Below are 22,091 nucleotides of genomic sequence, written 5' to 3'. Positions count from 1 at the left end.
AGCCTGCGAAAAGGAGCGTTCAGTCACACCGGTAGACAATCAGCTGCGAGAGATCTGACCATCATAAATAAGTGAGTGAAGGAGCTGTAGTAGAGAGAAAGAAACAGGTGAGATAAGACACGGTCGATAGTCACAAACGAGGCGAGGCTGTGTCATAAATCATCACGGGTACTTCCGTATCAACGAACGTCACGGTTTAAAAGACAGACGAGATTTCAAGACGAGAATTGATCACTTTGAAGGGGACTCCCTGTGTGGATTGCAACAGGGCAATGGATGGCAATTAGGTTTTGAGAGAGATGATCACACAGGTTTAATTAAATGTGTAACCAGAGATGGATCTCGATAAACAACCGCAAGGCCTGAGAGCCTCTTTTTGTGTGGTTTTTTGCATCAAAGGAGACTGACTTCATAATGCCAATTTGTTTGATTATAAAGATATTTTTGGCACAGGCCTTAACGGGATAGTTCACCAAAAATTCCTCACCCTCTTGTCATTTTAAACCTTCGTGACTTTCTTATGCAAAACACAAAAGATATTTTGAAGAATGCTGGTGACCAAAAACTGTTGCATGAGATTGCATGGACACAAAACCAATGCAAGTCAACGGGGCCCAACAGTTTTCTGTTACCAACATTCTTCAAAATATCTTCCCGTGTGTTCCGCAGAAGTCGTACAGGTTTGAAACCACAAGAGGGTGAGTAAATGATGACACAGTTTTCATTTTTGTTTATTACCCTTATAATCAATTCATAAATGACACGACAAATATTCTAATGTGTAAAATTACAACATACAGTAAATGTGACAACTTACCCAGGTAAGCTTAGGCACGAGAACAAATAAACAAATAAACTGACTTCAAATTCAGTAAATATAATAAATAGTGCTTTTATTCTGTGAGTGCGTTTGACGTCACTTTGAGATGAAGGCCGTGCAGTGCTGAATGGCAATCTCAAGCACCTCTGTTTAGTTTACTGCCACATTGATGCATTTTTTAAATTCTACATGAGATTCATATGCTGCTTGTGTGTTAGTCATCCTTTGCTTGAAGCGTTTGTCATTACTCTAGTCATCCATCCGTCTACCGCACGTCACCTCAGATGCCCAACAGTGCCTACAGCTGTTCTACCTTTCCAAATGCCAGTTTTTCTCTTAGTCAAACTGCAACCGACCCCGTGTGAATGCTATGTTGGGTAATGTGCTGCAGAAATAAAAAAAGATTCAACTAAAAATCTATTAGATTCGCACAGCTTCGAAATCTCAGAACAGCTCTACCGACTTTAAGTCGAATGTTTTTGTGGTCCTTTAATAATCATATATAACATACTATACATTGCCGTGCATTGTCTTTGAACGCATTGCTATCTTGAATAACAATCACTTTTCTATGTTAAGTTAAGCTTTGTGTCACTTAAAGAACACGTGCTGAGGTTATGATGGAGGAAAAATGCTCTTTCAGTGAAAACATAGTAACTATGGTATTGACCTACAGTGCATGCACACCAGCCCCGATGTCAGTCAAACTCAGTCTTAGATTACGAAGCTTAAGCACACGGTCAAGTCTTGATGTGTTTTGAGAAACATCTAGTGACATGATGCTTTGCGTGACCCCATACATGCCCAAAGCAACATCACACACTTCAATGGAGCATTCAAACAGTTGCGTGACCTCAGCCTTCACAGTACACGCAAGAACACACGCAGTACAGAACACATAAGAACATAGAAATCTTACATGGCAAACCACATCAACACACAGTACATAATTAAAGTTGAAAATTTCGAACACCTCTCAAACACTTTGTTAGTCAACCTCTCCATTACAAAATACGATGTAAACATTTTATCTTTGTATTGCTCAGCTTTTTAAAACAAATGTCCTTTAGTATCTCTGAGCGGCCTGTGTTTTCCTAAGAGGCATAATTAGACTTACATAAGGGCATTTTCACCGAGCAAGCAGTATCATCAAGTAATCTCCAGAATTTGTTTGTAATAACATCAAGGGAGACCGCAGCGTGCATAAAAGGCTGGTTTTAACAAACGAGACAAAACTAAACGAACATATTGCGATGGCTGTACTGATGGCTGTCATTGCTGCTCTGGTAGTAGTCGAGATGAGAATGCCAGCTAAGCTAGCGCCTGGGGAGACGTTGGCTAATTATTCTCTGTGTGTACTGTATGTTTTGTTTGAGGAGGGGAGGCGCTCAGTGCGATGCTGTGTTCGCCGTGCTAACACACAAGGCTTTGATCTTTGCCAGTCTAACAGCCCCGGAGCTTTCAAATTGGCAGCTTATTTACTGCTTGATGGCTAAAGCTCTGATGTAAGGGAACAGGTGGGGTATGTGCAGTAAACAGCAATGTTTTGACAGAAGGGCCCTAAAAATCCAGCTGTCGATAAAAACAGCTCAGAATGATCCTGGCTTAAGGGAAACGAATATCTAATAGCCATTAACTGGAACAACAGGATAGTGTTATTTATATTGATCAGCACGATATCAATACATGGACATCTTCTAGAATGTAAGCCTTTTAATGCATGAGGTCCATTGTCCATCCGTAAAATCTCCTTGTATCTGTGGCAGCCAATCCGATATATTAATGGCTAACTTTATTTTATTTCTGAATAATCTGATCAATTAAACTTTTTTCTTAAACTGCATCTCTACAGCTTTGGGTATTTTGGAAGATGTTTTGAAGAATGTTGGTAACCGAAGAACAGCGGTACCCATTGACTTGCATTGGTTTTAAGTCCATACAATAGACGTGAATGGTTACCACCGTTGTCTGGTTACCAACATTCTTCAAAATATCTTCTTTTGTGTTCTGCAGAAGAAAGAAAGTCACACAGGTTGGAAATGACAAGAGGGTGACAAAATGATGATGACAAAACATTTTTTGGGGGGGTGAACCATCCCTTGATAGAGCTTGTTAATCGACGTCACGCCACGTTGAATGTTGCGCCATCTTGGGAGGATGGCGGCTAGTGCGTTCAATGCAGCGTTTTGTTTTTCTTGTTTGATTAGGAAGTATAACTATGGTAGGTCGGTCTTGCTGTGTTAAAAACTGCAATAGCATTACGCAGAGTCGTTCAGGAAAAGCCCCTGGATCTTTCACTTTCCATTTCTCCATATATCAAACAAAACAAATAACGGTACATATCAAAACAATAATAGCATTTTCCTTCCGAGATGGCGGCGCCACAGCAACATGCAACACAGGGCGTGACGTCAGCTTCACATTCTCTACATACGTGTACGGTATATGTACAGTAATGCATACAATGTCAATACATTGTGTATTAAAAGATTAGGTATAAATAACAAATTACAAATGAGATAATCTGAAACTAACTTTTCTGAGACCATTATTTTTGGTATCGTATTAAACCAAATATGTTATTCTTAATGTAATATTTTCTCTCTCTCCTTCATTCACTCGCCTACATAAATATGTTTAAAGCTGATATGAGATCCCACCACAGCCCAGCCCCCCTTCCCGGCCCAAAGGCAACGGGCAACAGGACGCAGTGTCACAGCAGAGAAACTGTTAAGCAGATTTACGCTTACAGCCCCCCAAAAAACGATGACATTTTTGCGCGCGGCCTGCTGAGGGCTTAAACGCGAAACGTCTCTTCCTGCCCTTGCTGAATAAACGGTTTATAATGTAAAATCAAATGTTTCCTTTCCGTCAAAGCCCAAGGACCACAAAACTCAAAGCGCAGACTCTTAGACACAAACCATGCGTGTGTTTGTGTGAATTTACGCAGGAAGAGGGAGTGTTTGTCATCCTCTTGATGAGGATTGAAATATGATTCTTACGAGTCTTCTGATACACACTCTCTGCATCCGAATGTAGCCGGTAAGCTCCTCGAAAGCACTTGCTATCGATTGTGACGCAGAAACCACAACAAAAACATAATCAGAAGCGCAGCGCGGGGACACACAATAATGGCGATGCCAAACGCTAAAGAAGACAAGACAGATATTAATGTTGGAAAAAAGAATAGAAATTACTTTCAGAAAAACAAATCAATACAGCATTGTCACATCAGGCTGAGCCTCTCGGTTGTAAAAGGCTTTTAGTGTGAGATGATAAAGAATCTCTGCGTCTATACAGGGATTATAAGGAATGGAACAATTGTGGTTCAGATTGTTTAAGTATATTACATGTATAGATTACCTAGACATATTTTTTTATGATCTATTCAGCCTCATGTCGTTTAAAACTTGCATAAGAACACCAAAGTTATATTGAGAAATGTCTGTGTGGTTTTGTGTCCATAAAAAGGAAGTCAATGTTGTTTCTTTACCAACGTTCTTCAAAATATCTTCTTTTGTGTTCTGTAGAAGAAAGTCAGTCCTACAGCTTTGGCATGGCATGAGGGTGTGTAAAAAAAGAAAGAATTTTCATTTTCGAGTGAAAAATCCCATTAAGAAAGAAATATTTTGAAATTATCACATTTATTCTGAGAAATAACTGAGAATATTTATTCAGGTGCTCAAAATCCAATCCGATAATTGTCCAAACATAAAAACAAAACATACAAAAATATTATCGAATAATTTATTGTTAGAAAAATAAAAACTTGTTACAACTAATGTCTGTCTTTCGCTGCACACTTTCATACGAATAATTGTGAATATTTATTTAGGTGGTCAAAATGGAATTGTCCCTAACCAATAAAAAACAAAACCTAAAAAATTCCCCTTTAATCGATTGCAAGAAAAATTACAATTTGTTAAAACCAAACTAATGCGTGTCTTTCGCTTCACACAGTCACGCATAGAATTCACATATTATTGTTACTCTTCCGTTAATGTATGAATGTATTTAATTCAATAACTTCCTTCCACTGATTCAGAAGTTTTGCATTGACTAAAAATAACCAAGTCTTTGTTTGGAAACTGTATTCAACAGCAGTGCAGAGTTTATTATGGTGTTCCTCCCACACCGGCATCTAAGCGTGCATCCAGCAATTATTAACAAAACAGAAATGACATAAAAATCTATAAAACTTATCTGAATAAGAACTTCTTTGTTCCCTGTCCTGTGCCTACAGTATATGATTCAATTGAGAAGAAGGATGAAAACGTGTAGGGGCTGGCCTTTCTCAACACGGAGCTGTGGGTGAACCGAGAGCACGAAGGGAAAGACAGGGATAGAGAGAAAGCACACCCACAGAGTCAGGGTTGTTTGTTATAAGAATAACACCATTCTTGCCTTACTGCATCAAAGTAGATCAACACAGGACGTGCTTTGACTAGGCACATACACACTATATACATGCACAACAACGCAAAGAACAAAAACAAACACCAACATCTTCACGGCTATGAACCCATATGCACAGTTACGTGCCTAGACACCCACAGAGGACATAGTCATGCATTACGATGTGGCCACTCAAAGAATCTATCTTTTATTCCTGGAAGGAATAGCTTTCATAGCTCAGGAGATTTAGGAGTCCTCTCTATAGTTCAGGTATCAACTTTGTTTCAGAATGAAATAAAATGAGTTGCTGAAACAGTATAGAGTTTTGAGGTATAATGTTCATCGTATTTGAACAAAGAGGAAGAGTTGGCTTTTGGGGTGGGCGGTATGACCACAATCTTATATCACTGTATCACTGAGTCATTTTATATCATGGGAATGATATGTTTCAGAACCGTAAAATGTTTATAATTACATAACTGTGTATGCCATTCTGAGATCAAGTTGAAACCTGAATAAGACTCTACAGAGAACTTAAGTTTTCTTAAATAAAACATTATAATTAATTTTATGCACATCTACAGTGTCCAAAAGTGATGTTGAGGCAAAGCCGTAGCAAAATTAACTTTTAATGTCCCCTCGGGTTAGATTAAACCATCACAATATGATCTGTATGGTACAAAAAAACTTTTAAGGTACTACTTTAACAAAAAAACGTTGGGCAAAATGAAAAACTACAGTGTGTCATTATGGATTATTCTTAATATTCTTAATAAAATTAATATTTTAATTTATATGTTAATAATATTTGTTGATCCTGGTAACATTTTACAGTTATTCACCTGAGCTGTCTTTATAAACTTTGCTCACGTCAAGCCTCCTTTAAAGGAACAGTTCATCTTCAAAATGAAAATCCTGTCATCATTTACTCACCCTGTTATGATTTTAAACCTGTGTGATTTTCTTTCTTCTGCAGAACACAAAAGAAGATATTTTGATTCCTTCTTTTCCTTTGATTTAATATTTTGGTTTCCTTCATTTTTTTGTGAAACAATTTACACTAAAAAATAAAACATTTTAAAGCTGTTAAGTGAATTAAATATACTCTTTTAATAGAGTAAATGTAAGTCAAAATTAAAGGGGTCATATGACACGGCTAAAAGGAATATTATGGTTTGTTTTAGATGTGATGCAATGTGTATACATGATTTAAGGTTGATGTATTTTCCACACACCGTGCATGTTTGTATCTCCTCTTTGCCCCGCCTCTGTGAAACAAAGCTCATGGCTTTGAAAAGCGAGGTTTGCTGTGATTGGCCAGTTCACCAGTGTGTAGTGATTGGTGGAATACTGCAAGCGTGTGAGAGCAATGTAACGCCTCTTACCATATTTGGAACATCAGGTTCCTCTTCAATTATACTGACAGGTACGCCCACCTTACTTGTGTCTACATTTGGGCGGTCGTAGTGAAATCAGACCACCAGCTGATGTAGATTTGTGGGTGTGTGGCTACACGAGGCGTTTCAGGCAGGTCTGGGTGAGCATTCGCTTTTACATAGAATGCATCTTTTGTTCCCACACTTTCATTTCTGCAATTTTACACGTCTAATACACGCATGGGCAACTTATAACACACCAAAAACACAGAAAAACAGTAAATCTGAGTAACGGAGTAAAGTTCACCAAAAACTTAAAGGGTATATTAAAAATTGTATTTGTTAATCAAAATCTTTTCATTATATAAACTTAAATAATATATGTACATTTTTAAGAAATTAACTGTTGGATTTTTAATCAATTTTTGTATGTCCCACTCAAAAAGTCACTTAAAAGATTTTAATATAGTTAATATAGCTTTTTATTTTGTGATATTTACCAAGCCACTGCATTATTTTTAGAGTGAGGGCACATGCATATTTTTCAACTACCCATATGAGACATATGAGACTGTGGGGTCTATTTTTGAAGACGAGAAAATTAGTCTCCTAATTCTCCTAAACAATTGCGAAATCACCTTTTTTCTGCCTTACAATGATGTCTTACAGTCAAGTAAAATGAGTAAGCAATTCTGTTTTAGACACTTTCAATCTTGACATCAAGACTAAAGAGTCTTAACTAGGCTGGAGATTCACAAGCAAAGACATTTGTTACAGATGTGCTTGTCTGCCATTATCATGGTTTACTGTAGCTGCGCTCGGCTTTGAAACTTCTATTTTCCACTGAAGGGCAAATGAGCTGCTCTCAACACATTTGCAGGGCAGACACGTGTGTGTATTTCTTCTATTGGATGGGCCAGGTGTTGATTTCGGATTCCCCTTGAAATGTGTCCTTTCTCATGCCCTATGTTAGAATTCATTCTGATGAAATGATAGCTGTGCCGTCAGAGGTGCGACTGAGGTTGATGTCATAAAGGTGGAAAGGCGGAGCCTGGCTCCTCCCTTTCAATGTGTCATGTCCAAATTGAATTTTTTAATACCGAGGTACTATTTATTACCCTTGTGGGTCGCCACAAAGAAAATGGAGATGGAGAATCCATAAGCATGAACAACCCTTGTGTCCTTTATTCGTGCTGTCCCTTCCCACGGTTCGCCAGAGAACTCTTCGCCCGAGCGCACATGCTAACAGAGTAAATGCGAACTACTGAAGAGGAGAGATCAGCTTTTGGAGGGAGAGAGAGAGAGCGAGAGAGAGAGGGGGGAACTGATTATGCTTTACACGGATAACAGACATTCCATCTTCTGTATTTCCCTTGGGAACCCATCTAAAAGTGAACGAGAGAGGGAGAGATAAAGAGAGAGAGACACTGCTGATTCACTTGAGTGTCGTCGGTGAAGAGGATGTGCGGGGCAAGCTGGAGGTGAGGATTGAGGAAACGCAGGGAAGATGCCAGACAGGAAGAGCACATTGTCAGATACGATCAGCTCGGATGGGCCCCGGGGCCATCGACATCTCCAGAACTTGCATCAGAGCTTCTGGAGCACAAACTCATCTTCATCACCTTTCCAATCATGTGAAAACCCGGTCCAATTTCTCCTCCACTAAAATAGGCTGTCGGTTTTGTTTGAGCTTTTCATGTTTTGTCTATGTGATGAATGGGAATTTATTAAAGATGCGAGACTGTCTGACGCCTGTCCGTTAAGCAGATGGGGGAGATGCACTAGCAACTGAGCATCTTTGAGCTCAAGACAGGTCTTCAGCTTTGAAATGCCATACATCTTAATTCCAAGGCTTTCTCAAGGTTGTCATTGGTCATTAGGACACGCAACCTCTCTCGTTTTTCAACTCCGTGCTATTCGAACTAGAAAGCGTCATTTGTTTGGACAACGCCATCTGTGCGACTCGCTTCCTATCTGTTTTTCTACCCCCGTCAATAATTATGACAGGCTACATTCTGGCTCCCATCTCACTTTTCTCTTTGACCACACCGCATCAATAAAGAACAGCACGTGCTACGTGTCCAAAACAAATGGCTTTGAAATCAGACCAAGCCCGTGTCGAAGAACAATAGGATGACCCCATCATAGCAGGTTCACATCTGCGGGAACGCACATATGGAGCATAACAGCTGTTCGGCCACAGACGGACATACTTCAATAGTCGCTCGATGCTGTTTTTTCAGTGGGGTATGAAAAGCCTTCTGCTTGTGTGTGCCACTAAACAGCAGAACAAACTGTATTATTGAGAGGCGGAAATTGGGCAGAGAGCTCAGTTACTAAAGATAATGACGAGTACAGCAAATAAGCTTAACAACGAAGTTCTGCAGGGCTTTTACGCACGAGGAAATAAGTGATGTTGTGATGTTCCCGCTAAAGATCCTGTTTGTTCTTTTCAATGTGCCTGAAGTGGTGAAGAAGGGACAGTGATAGTGTTTTCCGCAAGCGGACCGCAAGCCAGCCGTACAGATAATACGAGTAAGTTTGTTAGAGACAGATAACAAGGTTAAAGCGCTTATTCTGTTGGGGGTTATACAAAAATTCATTCATCCTTCCGCTGTTGCACCAACATTTATGCAAAACAATATTTGGATATTTAACACTGTCAAAAGACTGCATAGAGAAAACTTCTGCAACTTTTGTAATGATGCATTAATTTCAGAGTCGGACAGTACTAGTATTTTTACTCTATTAATGCATATTTGTGTCTGTTTTTACTTTCACCACATTATGAAGAATATATACTTTTTTTACATTTAAAACCTAAGTGCATTAAAAATCTAGTACTTTTTCACTTTTACTCAAGTCAAATTTTTAAGTAAAAAGTACTAGATTTTTAATGTACTTGAGTAATGTATTTTTAATGTATCCTCACATTTTAAAACACAAGAATTGAAGGCAAGAACAATTTTTTAATGTGGCGGAGTAAACATGATCATTATGTACTTTTTATAATGTAGTGAAAAAAATTACACAGTAAAAAACACTTTGTAAAGTAGACCCATGTAGAAAATAGTACTTCATTTAATTACACTTTATTTAGTATATTTACTACAACTTAATATTTGAAAAAATATAGTATTTAGTTCTTCTATTTATGGTGTCTCATAAATCCACATATTAGTGCGTGAAAATAGAGCACTGTAAATATATTAAAGTGTATTTTAGTGCACTTTTTTCACCTAGAAAGATACTTCAAAATGTACCTGAGAGTAAAAATACTTTACTACTGTACACCTTTGACTTTAAGTCACTGGATCAGTGACCAAATGCAAGATTACGCAAAGGAAATGTGTTACTCTACAACAGTTTAATTTCACTTCTTTACAAAAGGTATAAAAGTACAAATTTGTACATTAATTTTGTTTTGTTTTTTGAAAAGCAAAAAAGTTCAGTTAAAACACTTTTTTAAAAACTTACTGTATAATAATGTTCAAGAAGCTGGGCGGGGCTTATTTATGCACTGATGTGCTCAGTGGGTGTGGCTACTGATCTCCTACCTCAATCTGAAGCAGCGCTTCTTCTCTCTGCCTCAGGATCTCCATGTCTTCCTCATTGATCTCCGCCAGGAACGCCTGGCCATCACTCTCCACGTTTTCCCCTCCTCCAAACAACGGCCCCTCTTCAACTAGTTCACTGAAAGGAGTCTGTACGCTCTATAGACAAACAAACAGACATTTGTTTATCATACTGTTCTTTTGGGAATTACATACATTGTCTGGAACATTTGAGTAGTGCGGCTGTTCACACAAGTCCAAGTTGTACTTCAGAAATGACGTTAGTTACATAACTTTCTTATCGATCCGTCTGTAAACAGCTCGCATAATAGCAACACGCTATTTCACGGTGGTGGAGAAAGGGAGATAAAACATAATGATAATGACTCGCCAACCACTATTTCATCGAAGGGAGAGACTGCTGCCTTTGTTAGTCATTTAGGTTGAACTATCCCTCAGCCTGAAGGCTCTGAAGGTGGGAGTCGGTCACTTGGAGAGGAGAACATTGATCTGCTAATTCCTCAAATTGCATATGCATGACAACCATAAAGACCCGAGGCGGGTTATTATTTTCTGCTATGTGTCGGATGACTCATTGCGTTTTTCACTCTCAGAATTAGCACATCCGATACATCTCGGTCCACCTCGGGAACATCATCTCTTTTAGCGATGCCGCTGTCTTCCCACTCGTTCAGGATTCCACTGTCTATTAGGTCGCAGAGCGGCTTGTGTTTGAGAGGATTTTAGCATCTATTGACAAGCTGAAGAACAAAATGATATGCTTTAATCTGCATGCATAATTTGCTCTGAAATGTAGTGTTGCCAAAGTTTCGTCTATTTCAAATTCAAATACATGTGAATGTAACTTACAAGAAAGCACCACTAGTTCAAAAAGGATGACAAAATAAAGCTTTTTCGACTGTATACTGTACACCTATGATTTACAATGATATCCAAATGATTTAGTTTCAGTACTGTTGGAACGTTCATGAATGATTCTATGAGAAGGGTCTTAAAATGAGGATATCCCATCTTGAATGAGTCAGGTTGATCCTATGACATAATGTGATTTATTTGTGAATTCTCTAGAAGATTTTATTCTTAGGGCTGGTAGATGAGAGACGCTTTAATTATAGCAGTTATGGCAGAGAGCTAGTTATACATCAGTGGAGACGTTCTTCCGCCAATCAATCACAACAAAGAACGTCCTGATCCCACCTTGTCTGTGATACTTTTAAAGACAGGTAGGCTCGTTTCTAAAGATGTTTCTTTTTTCAGGATGAGCAAGCAAAGTTTCTTACTTCTTTAGTCTCTTAGATATTAGACTGTTATGGTCACTGGAAGGCAGAACTCAAGGTTTAACAGTTAAAACACACAAAAAATCAGTACACATTCTCTAAATGAAAATGTTCTCAAAATGAAGAATTCCCCATGTTTTACTCACCCTAATTGAATATGACGTTCTTCTTGAAGAATAATGCAGTCAGAGTTATAATACCACGTATCTTTTTTCTTACAAGCGGTAGAATGGGAGTGAATGGGGGGCAATTTTTTGAAGCGCCAAAAAGTGCATTAAGAACTGCTGGACACGGCTCCGTGGTCTTAACCGGAAAAACAAGCCTCTGGTTCACGCGCAGCCGAGGGATAACGGAAGGTAGACATGATCGTTAATAGCGTTGTCAATATGGATATATTTCTCTTAAACAGACGCATCGGTTGGCTTCAGAAGACCTTTGGTAATACCACGGATCCCTTCGATTTGTCAAATGAAAGGACAGTTTACTCACATGTGACTCGCATGCATTGTGATATTTTTGTTCAGACCGACTCAAACATCTGACTCAGGCAGAACCTGGCGATCAAACAGATCCTTTTAATAATGTTTTACTCTTGACTATCACCTCAGCGTGTTATTTATTTTGGTTGTGTTCTTGATGTTCATATGGGAACTACACATCCTGTTTGATTGCTCTGGTGCGCTGTTTCCTCGGGGATTGTGGAGGGAGATGAGAACAGAGACGTAGCCACAGGTGACAGAGTCTCACATAAAAGGAGCATCTCCAGAGAACAGCGTAAGGAAAAGGAACAGAATAAAAGTGGATTGTAATAGACCTGCGACTGTTAGAAAGGAGTGTGTATTGTCACAAACTAGCCACGAGTCAATCTGAGCTGCTCTTTTGCACTGCTGGTAATACAGAAGACAATTGCTGTCATTCAGTCTGTACTTATCAATCATCAGGACATCCTTGAACCATCTCAGGTGACCTGAAAATTGAAGTTATGATGGAAGTTGAAAAATGTCAGATTTTCAGGTTTTAGTGTTTAGGGTTTGTCAACTGAAACTCTTCACATGAGATTAAACTTCCCTTTGTGGTGATTCACAAAGTTTCTTGTTTCTTCCTTCCAAGACCACTTTTCTCTCAGTAAAACATACAAAACCAAGTATGAGATGTTTGTTGCTTTGAACATTTTTCTAAACAAACTTTTGTAAAGTCTATGCCATCAACCAGCACCCATGCGGGAAACTGTGTGGCAAAAGCTGACAAGCACATTTAATACTTTTCATTGGTTAGATATTTGCAAAACCCAGTGACAAACATAAAGGGTGACTAATAATAAAGATTTATGAATTAAAATCACGAAACATGGAAATACAGAGGTTTCAGAAGGACAGCAGCGATATGCCACGAATGTGGCTGGACAATATTTTATTTACATTTATGCATTTGGCAGACGCTTAAAAGCGACTCACATTGCATTATATTATACAATTGTATCTGAGTATTTGCAATCCCTGGGATCCAACCCATGACCTTGGCGTTGCTAGCGCCATGCTCTAACCACTGAGCTATACAGGAAAGCTACATTTTATAGTAATGCATATTAACATTTTAAATAAAACTGATCAGGGAATAACAAAATGAGTTAAAAATGTTACCAGTGATATTTGGTGCACAGATAAACAATAGTATTATTAATAGGGGTGTAATGATACTTCGTATTACGATATTTCGCGATGCAAAAATGTTACGATGCGCATCGTAGAGAGATGGGGATATTTTACGAAATGTTTAATTTTATTCGTTCAGAGGTCAAGACCTACTCTGCGCCTGCGCGTCACGTGTGCTTATCTCAGATATGCGCTAGAGAGAGAAGCACGAGACACAATCTGCGTCTCCAAGTGGTTTACAAAGCGTCATATTTTCACACACAGCAAACTTGAAGCGTGACTGCAGGCGAGTCACCCCGAAACTCATTAGAAAGGCAGCACAAGCGTGTTTAAATGCCAATGTTCATTTATCCGCTGACGCGAGCTGCTGCGTAACGTGATATGAACATAAAGTACGCCAAAAGAAACCAGCGCTGTACCGATTCGAGAAGTGAGTCGTACTGTAGATTAAAAGATCGAATGACATGCTAAAAAACAAGTATGTGATCTGCATGATTGAAGAAATGTAATACAGGTTATGTAATATGTCTTTTTGAAAGAGTTTTCTTATTCATTACTGTCTCCAGCAAAGACAGCGCAGCTTCACAGAGACACGAGCCAATAGCGCCTGAGCGTGAGCTCTGTCAGAGCGTTTCATTGGTTGAATGTACTGAATGAACACTCCCTTCACTGAACGAACGAGTCAAAATGAGACTGAATGAACAGCTACATGTCATTCATGGTCTAATATTCTCTGTTACAACAACGCATATCCAGTAGTTACTCAACTTTTCTGAAAAATAAAGGTAATGACCTGGTTTAATTTAATTCTAAGGTAAAGTAAATGATGTCGAAACAGTAAATATTTGTATGGAACATTTAATTACACCAATTAAATGAGTTAATCCAGATAGATTTTAGTAAACTAATATAATGTAGATTTTGTCGACTAAAAATGGACTAAAACTATGATAAATTGGGATGACTAAAACTAAATTGCATTTTAATCAAAAGACTATGACTAAAACTAAATCAAAATTTGCTGTCAAAATTGACACTGATCTTAATTCTAATTTCAGTTAAGCCTTAAAATGTTAAAATTATTTATTAAGTTGTATGTGCAACAAAATAAGTTACTGAAATTGTTAATATTTTGAAAATAAATGTTATTTGAATTTCAGTTTCATTTTTGAATTTTGTTCAAAATTTCGAGATATGTACCGAATCACGAGCTGAGTGTATCGTTACACCCCTAATTATTAACTTAAGAAATATTCTCCCTGTAGTAACGGGGTTAGATGTCTTGCTCGGGGTTTAACCCGCATGCCTCTCAAACCTACCAAACCACCCCTGTGTTGACCTCCAGACCTACAAAGCTGCTTATCACATTCTCTACCACAAGCGCAGCTATTCCAAACAAACACGCAGAATAGCGACCGGCTCTGTAAGTGACAAGCTGCTGTGCGAGTCAATATCTGACCTGCAGGAAAATCAAATGCTGAGAAACAGAGGCATCAAAGAGCTTCATTCCGCATGCAATCACATCCTCTTTATGTTACTGTCACATGGCCGTCGCAGAGCTTGTGAGAGAACAAAGAGGAAGAAGTAGACTCGCTCTGGACTTCACGATATTAAAGCCACTCACCTGCTTCCTGTCCTTTTGTGCTGGAGGAAGCAAGGCTCTTGAACGATCTGCAATTTTCTGTCAGAAATGAGAAAAAAATGACATTAGTATGCAAATGTAGGCAGGCACACGTGACAGCAGCTCAGCTGAGGAGAACTTCAGAGTAGTCTTTTTGCACAGCTTTAAATGATTTCTGCATGGGTGGGTTACACAAGGGGCACCTTAGCAAAAATCCAGCACACTGTGGTGTCCCTTGACTACTTTTGAAGCGTCCGAGTCACAAATTCCCCTGTTCTTAGTTTTTCTTATTATTCAATATGTTAGATAAGTTATTATCTAACAGAAAATTAACTCATCATGAGGAGGCTGGTTTTAAACACATTTTATGTCCGTGTCCACCCCTTCTGCAGTCCGAGATTACAGGCCTGTAGATATTCTGAGCTGTAGAGAACAATCACAATCATGCCACAAAGTCATATTTTTGTCATAATGTATTAAACTGATATTTAATTAATTATAGTAAATCAATATTTCTAAATTATTATCGATTCAATTACCAAAAGTGTTACATTTTCTGCCCCACATGTTGTGCTGCATTTTAGTAAAAACGTCCTGTTTTATAAAGAAAAGAAGTTACACTAATTTCCTAATACTGTAAATTTGGCGGTTTATGTGATGATTATTTAGTCAGCTAAAATATACAGCTGCGGAAAACATTAAGAGACCATTTCAAAATGAGTTTTTCTGATTGTAAAGTTTACTGTTTATAGGAATGTGTTTAGGTAACATGGTCATTTTTGTGTCATTCTGTGAACTACAAGAGCTATTTCTCCCAAATTCCAAATACAAATATTGTTTCTATTTGCATTTATTTGTAGAAAATGAAAACTGGAGAAACGGGTCAAAATAACAGAAAACTTTTCAACTAAACAACACATGTATGTAGGAAAAGTTCTGTGATAACCAATCTTCATGCGTCTTGTCATGCTGTCAGTCTTTCACATTGCTGTTGGATGACTTTATGTCACTCCTGAGGTTTGATTTTCTTGAATTTCAACAGACACTGGACTGGAATGACCACAATACATCTAAAACTGCTGATTAAATAAAAAAACTGGAATGGTCTCTTATTTTTTACCGTGAATGTAGAATATAGCTCATACTGTAGGTTCTTTAGGATGACAATACCATTTTCAACACTATTGTCTTTATAGAAAGCCCACTTTTGTGGCTGTTATTGCATCCGCAGACATCTGTTGTGGAAGCTCTGACAGAGGTAAGCATGTGTACTTTGTGGACAAATAAGATTTTCATGTATACCTTCTGCAGGTCTCCATATCGCTGCACAGAATCTGACAGCTCGGTCTTGAGTCTCGTCAAACGGAGCCTGTCTTGCTGTTGGAAAAGATTGAACACATCACCAGTTTAACAACTCCATAACATTAGCATGACATATTTAAGCTGTCAATGCGCATTATTTTACTCCCATTACATTATTTCATAAGTGACAGTTATAAATGGACAGATAACCATATATAAGTGACAAGTTTTTCAGAACGGCAAGATAAATGAGACTTAAATCGAAGGACACAGAGATGACTTATACCCGTGAGGATCCGCTGATGATGTCACTGAGTTGCTTGACAAGTTGACTTGTGCTTGTTATGACTTTATTGGTCTGCTGCTGTGTGGAATGTCTGAAAGAAAAAAGGGACACAGAGGGAAAGAAAGGTCAAAAATAAATAGATAATCATGCACGCTGTACCACAGAAGACGATGCCAAACGGGACGGCCGCTATCCCAGTGTGCATTGCCGGGCTAGGTTTACAGCCCTATTGAAGGGATTAGGCTCAACCAATTAAGTAAATCAATATTAATGACTGTGCGACAGAGGAACAGCTTTGTGCACGGATGGACTGTGTGTCTGGGCTGCAGGGCTCAGCTGATGTCAGGCAGGCTTTAGGCTCCAGGCAGGAGTCAATCTGCTGCCTCGCAGGAAAAGCAAAAGATTAGACGTTGTGTACCGAGACAGCAAATCAAACGGAGGAAAGGTAGCAAAGCACAATGAAAGAGAATGCACATCATATGCTGTTCTTCATGCATCAGCAGAGCGCATGACATTCAGACTATATCATTGAGGTTTATAGAAGGCGATATTTGGATCGCACAAATAGACGAGGGCAGGGGAAGCAGAATGTCAGTCGGGGCCGCGGACGAGGGGCCTTGTCTTTTAGTGTATGCCTGGTAATTGTTCTCTATAAATCCGATTTTATTTTGCTGCAAGACCGAGTCATATTGTCCTTTCTTTTGGCACAAAGTAAGTGTTTATTTTAATGATGCAGCAGCTGTGAAATTAGAGGAAACTTTTTTTGCAGGTATTCTGGATATTTTTCAGATGTACTTTTAAACTTTAGGACACACATGTTAACAGTTGCAGGTTTTGCCAAATGGTTTATTAAAACACAATGCAAATTCAAAGATGGTAAAAATGCAACCTGTCATTTTTAAGCAAATGTGAGGCTAAAGGGATAACTCGGTTAAAAAGAAAAAGAAAATTCATATTTTACACGCCCACTTGTCATTCCAAACCTGTGTGACTTTCTTTTCACTGACAAATACAAAACAAGATATTTTATAGAATGTTGGTAACCAAACAACGCAGGACCTCATTGACTTCCATCATATAAACACAAAACCACAGAAACTGATGCACTATATATTATCGGCCATATCGGTATCGGTCGATAAATGGTCATTTTTAATGTTATCTGTATTGGCCCGATAATAAAATCCGGCCGTTATAATGAAGCCGATAAATTATAATCATTTTCCTCTGGGAACACTTTTCTGCATAGCACTGGAAGATTAAATATTAAATAAACAAACACTATTAAATAATAAAGTATTAAATAAACAAACCAGAACAGTAAACGTTTTAAAGGTAAAGAATCTTTATTAGTGTAAAGTAGGCTTGGTACCTGATTTTTAGAAATAAATTTAATATTACCTTGTTTTCTGTAGTTAATGCTTTAAAAGAAAAGCAGTTGTCCACTTTTTGCCTTTTCTTTCAGGCTCAGAAAAATAATATTATAAAAAAAGTAATATTAAGATAATGTATGTTGGTCAATATATCGGTTATCAGCTTCCATTGTTAAAGAATTATCAGTTATCGGTATCTGCCAAAATTTACATATCGGCGTATCCCCTAATGGCTGGAATACACTACAAGACTTTTAAAATCTGAACAGATTTTTTAAAAATAGTTTCAGCCCCAGTAATATTTAAACATTAATACACCCAATAAAAACAATGCCTTGCGGATTTAAAACTATCGCTTTTATTATACAGCGCATTATATACAGTACCAGCATCTTCTAAAAGAATAGCCCACAGATCCACACAGACAAAGCCCTGAACCCACTAACCCTAAAACAGCTCCTAAACCAGGGAGACCAAAGTGTGGCTGAAAAGATCCAGGAAAGGAAGAGAGGAGAAAGTGAGCGCATTAGAGACGCTGAAATCTTGAGCTTGTCTAGATGTTATTTGCAGTAGTGCGCTGGGTGGTAGATGGAGAGAAAAAGGGGCCAGCAGGTCAGAACCTGCTGAACAAATATAATCTACTGATAGAAATGCAGTTTTCTCTTCAGGCGGTGTGGGGGGGTTTGGATAAGGCCATTGATTTAGTGTCTGCGTCCCGCATCATCTGATCCCTGCCTTGAAAACCCGAAACCGGGACCGGCGGTCAGAGTGTCTTCTGTTCCCCAGAGATATGCGGCACAGAGCACAGAGCCCACCACCCACTCAAATATCGATTTGAAAAGCGAGGGAGGAAGCTTTGGGAGATCCGTCGGGATGAAACATCTCGGTGCGGGTGGGGACACGTCACTGTCGCTCTCAGTCCACGAGACGGAAACGAGACCGGCGGAGCAGAAAAGCACACATAACAATAGCGGCAGGGGCCGGGCACAAAAAAGGATGAGGTCCACGGCAAACGTTCTAATTATACAGCAGAAAAAAGGAGAATGGACTGGAGCGGAGCAGTTTTTTTTACGTGAACACGTCTGAACATGAGCAATGACTCACGTCCCCACAGTTCTGCACGCACAGGTTTAATATCACTGGTTGAGGGGTTTTGGTAAGGTCATGACTGGTCAAAAAGCCTCCAAGCTAAAGAACACGAGGCGTGCTAAAACGACAACCGAAATCTAAAAACTGAATCTCACAAACGTCTTTTCCCTCTCTCCAGTAGTTTTAATTTGAGAACTCCTCCTGGCGTTGTTAAATGGGTTTGGCATTGGGTTTTAGGACACATTTGATGGTGCCCTACTGGATGTAGCAGCGGGTCACTCTCAGAAGCGGTGAATTAATAGCTGATAAATCTGCAGCCGACAGGTCGTCTTTTCGCTATAAACTTGCCCGGCAGCCGGTCTGTGCATTAGGAAGGAGGCAGTTTAGAAATCACAAGCATCGCATGCACCAACACAGCACCATCTGAGGCAGACACAGAGGTCAACTTGGCACCATTTGCATCCGTGTTATGCAGCAGCCAGTGTCACATTAGCGGCAGTTAACCCGGGGTCTGAGATAATCGGACGTAAATGGTCTCAATGAAATTCAGTTGACCGCTGGATTTGAAGGACATTTAGCAAGGAAACCGAGGCTGATTGAAAAACAGAACAAAAACACAAGGTCACGCTACCATTTTCTCAGTTTTAACAGATTTAGGAGGAGATCAAAAACGAGAAGAGCAAAAAACAGGAAACAGAATCTTATTTTTTTTTCAGCTAAATCGAAAACGTAACTGCTGTAAATTTCTTTTAAACGATGATGCCAGGGTTTAATCACGGCGATAATACAAATAGAGCCCTTCTGAAACTCTTTTGGATCTCCATGACTCATTATATTGCACACTATGAGCCACTGAACACTTTCAATACGCCCTCAATTAAGCCTTCCTGTGTTCCCTCAACGGCAACATGTAAAGCACAATATGGCCTACACAATCTCAAGGGTCAACACGCAGCCACGCAAAAGTTTTGCTATTACTCTTCCCACATATTCAAAAGCCAGCAGTTTATTTCCCCAGACGCCGGTTAGTCATGCTCTGCATTTAGCATGTTTTGTGTTCCAAAGACTCCCAGAGAAGTTGAATCTTCCTCCGCTGTGACTGGACGTGGCCATCTTGAGCATGATGAAAGCCCTGGAGGGCTGGACACACATTCAGGCAGTGGTACAGCCGAGGCGGTTGCTACTGGAGACGAGGATGTGGAGGATGCAGAGGTCAGGGCTGAGCAGATGCTGAATCAGTAAAATCCGCATGATTCCATTAGGTACATCTCCAACACGGAAGCCGTGAATCAGAGACGAAGTCAAAGCTTGACTTTTTTGCTGCACATTTGTGTAGTACTTTGAAACATTATAATACAAATTCATTAAGTATTAATATTATGAACAAAATCCTACTCATTAATCCCCCTAAAATCGTTTTTTTAACCAGGTGCCAAAATAGTGGAATACTAAAGTTTGAGTGCGTTTTGCCCCACATACAGTATACAGCCAGGGAACAAATAAAGATAGCATTTCAAAATTATTTTCCTTTTTTATGAATTGACTATTTATAGGCATGTGCGGAGGTAAAATGAACATTTTCATTTCATTCTGTGAACTACCAACACTATTTCTCCTAGATTTCAAATAAAAATGTTTGTGTGCATTTATATGCAGTAGGGGTGCACGATATGTACATTTTGGCCGATAACCGATAATTCTTTAACATCGGAAGCCGATAACCGATATACTATCAGAATATTCCCTAAGACTGAAACAAAAGGCAAAAACTGGACAACTGCTTTTATTTGAAAACATTATGCAGAAAACAAGGTAGCCATTGGTTCTCTGTTTTCCCCTTTAAAGATCATGTACCAAGCCTACTTTACACTCGTTAACGATTCTTTTCTGGTATAATTTTTGTTTAATAAACTAATTATAGATGTTCTTCAAGAGCAACCCAGAGAAATGTTCTTAATAGCCACATGTCTAACAGGTCTCAAGACAGAAAGCGTTCAGCCATCAGTCTGATTTAAATAATATGCTTTTGTTCCTATAATTTACATCTTCCTAAACACTGTACATACTGTACCTACATCAACAACAGCAGTAAGTGAATGATCACGACAGAAAGACGGTACTGTACTGTATTTTAACAGAAGTTTAACCAGAGGAAATGATTTATGATGTATCGGCTATAATATTTTACTATCGGCCGATACCGATAACATTAAAATGACCATTTATCGGCCGATACCGATGTGGCCGATAATTTATCGTGCATCCCTAATTTGCAGAAATAGAAAACTGGAGGAACAGGTCAAAATAACAGAAAAGATGCTCTGTGTTTTTCAGACCTCAAATACTGCAAAGAAAACAAGTTCGTATTCACTTTTAAGCAGCACAACAGTAATATTTTGTACATGTTCGAAATTTTTTGTTTTATGTGATAACATAAAACATTTTGATCACAGTCTTGTCATGCTGTCAGTCTTTCACATTGCTGCTGGATGACTTTATGTCACTCCTGAGCTTAATTTTGTTGAAATTCAACAGCCACTGGACTGGAATGGCCACAATACATCTACAAATGCTGAATAAATGAATATTTGGACAGTCTCTTCATTTTTTCCGCTGCTGTACGAACATGTATTTCTTCAAAAAGTGCAAAGAAAAAATCTCTGCAATACCTCAGACAATTTGACACACAGAGCTTATATAACAATGAAGAGTTGCAGAGAAAGCATCGCTGCAATAGACGCAGACGCAGGACACCTGCAGCACGTCTCCCATCCACGGCGCTCAATTTCAAACCCCGACTGCACAACTCGGAGGTCAAGTCAGTGTCTAACATTGTCTTTTTTGTGTTGGTTGCAGACTTTGTGAAAATTACTCAAAAGCCATTTCTCTCCCAGAAAGTGTGATGTACGGAGGTCATGCTATGTGAAGTCAGCAGGGGATTTACTTTTGCGAGTTTGTATCTAGTTTTAGACGGCTGCGTGTGAGGGACACGTCGCTTTCCTTTCCTGAGGTGTTTCATTGCATTTCACACAAGCTGAGTATTTTCCGTCCCTATATATGATCTGTTCTGGCTTCTCGCAGTCAAACCTGTTTAAATGTTTCCCGAATACACAAAACAATGGTGAGGATAAGCACAACATTCTTCATCTTTGCGGTGAAGTGTACAACGCATTAAAATAATACAGTTTTATTGAGCCCAACCCTAACCATAGCCTCAAATGTGCTATTTTTTAAAGCAACATTAAAAATGTATTACTGGGGTGCAGAACATATAGCTTGCGAGTTCTGTTGATTGCTCGCTGGCTGATGTTAATCACAAAGAATG

General features: G+C 38.9%; 1 protein-coding gene across 4 annotated transcripts in view; it reads right to left on the bottom strand.

Moving 5' to 3' along the window:
• The window catches only part of tsnare1 (T-SNARE Domain Containing 1), a 100,271-nt gene that overhangs the window by 41,705 nt on the left and 36,475 nt on the right, over positions 1-22,091 (bottom strand). For all 4 annotated transcript variants that reach the window (XR_008963386.1, XR_008963385.1, XR_008963387.1 and 1 more), the window contains exons 5-8: positions 16,305-16,395; positions 16,019-16,093; positions 14,720-14,776; positions 10,149-10,304 (exon numbers count right to left, since the gene is read on the bottom strand). Coding sequence is in view for 1 of the 4 variants with exons in the window: in XM_057340287.1 (XP_057196270.1) it covers positions 10,149-10,304; positions 14,720-14,776; positions 16,019-16,093; positions 16,305-16,395 (379 nt within the window). In the remaining 3 variants the exon portion in view is untranslated. The remainder of the gene's footprint in view (positions 1-10,148; positions 10,305-14,719; positions 14,777-16,018; positions 16,094-16,304; positions 16,396-22,091) is intronic.

Source organism: Triplophysa rosa, linkage group LG8 (assembly GCF_024868665.1).
Source record: "Triplophysa rosa linkage group LG8, Trosa_1v2, whole genome shotgun sequence".
In the NCBI taxonomy this organism is placed as follows: Eukaryota; Metazoa; Chordata; class Actinopteri; order Cypriniformes; family Nemacheilidae; genus Triplophysa; species Triplophysa rosa.
Note: the sequence above shows the minus strand (reverse complement) of the source record. Positions and strands in the feature narration are given on the sequence as shown.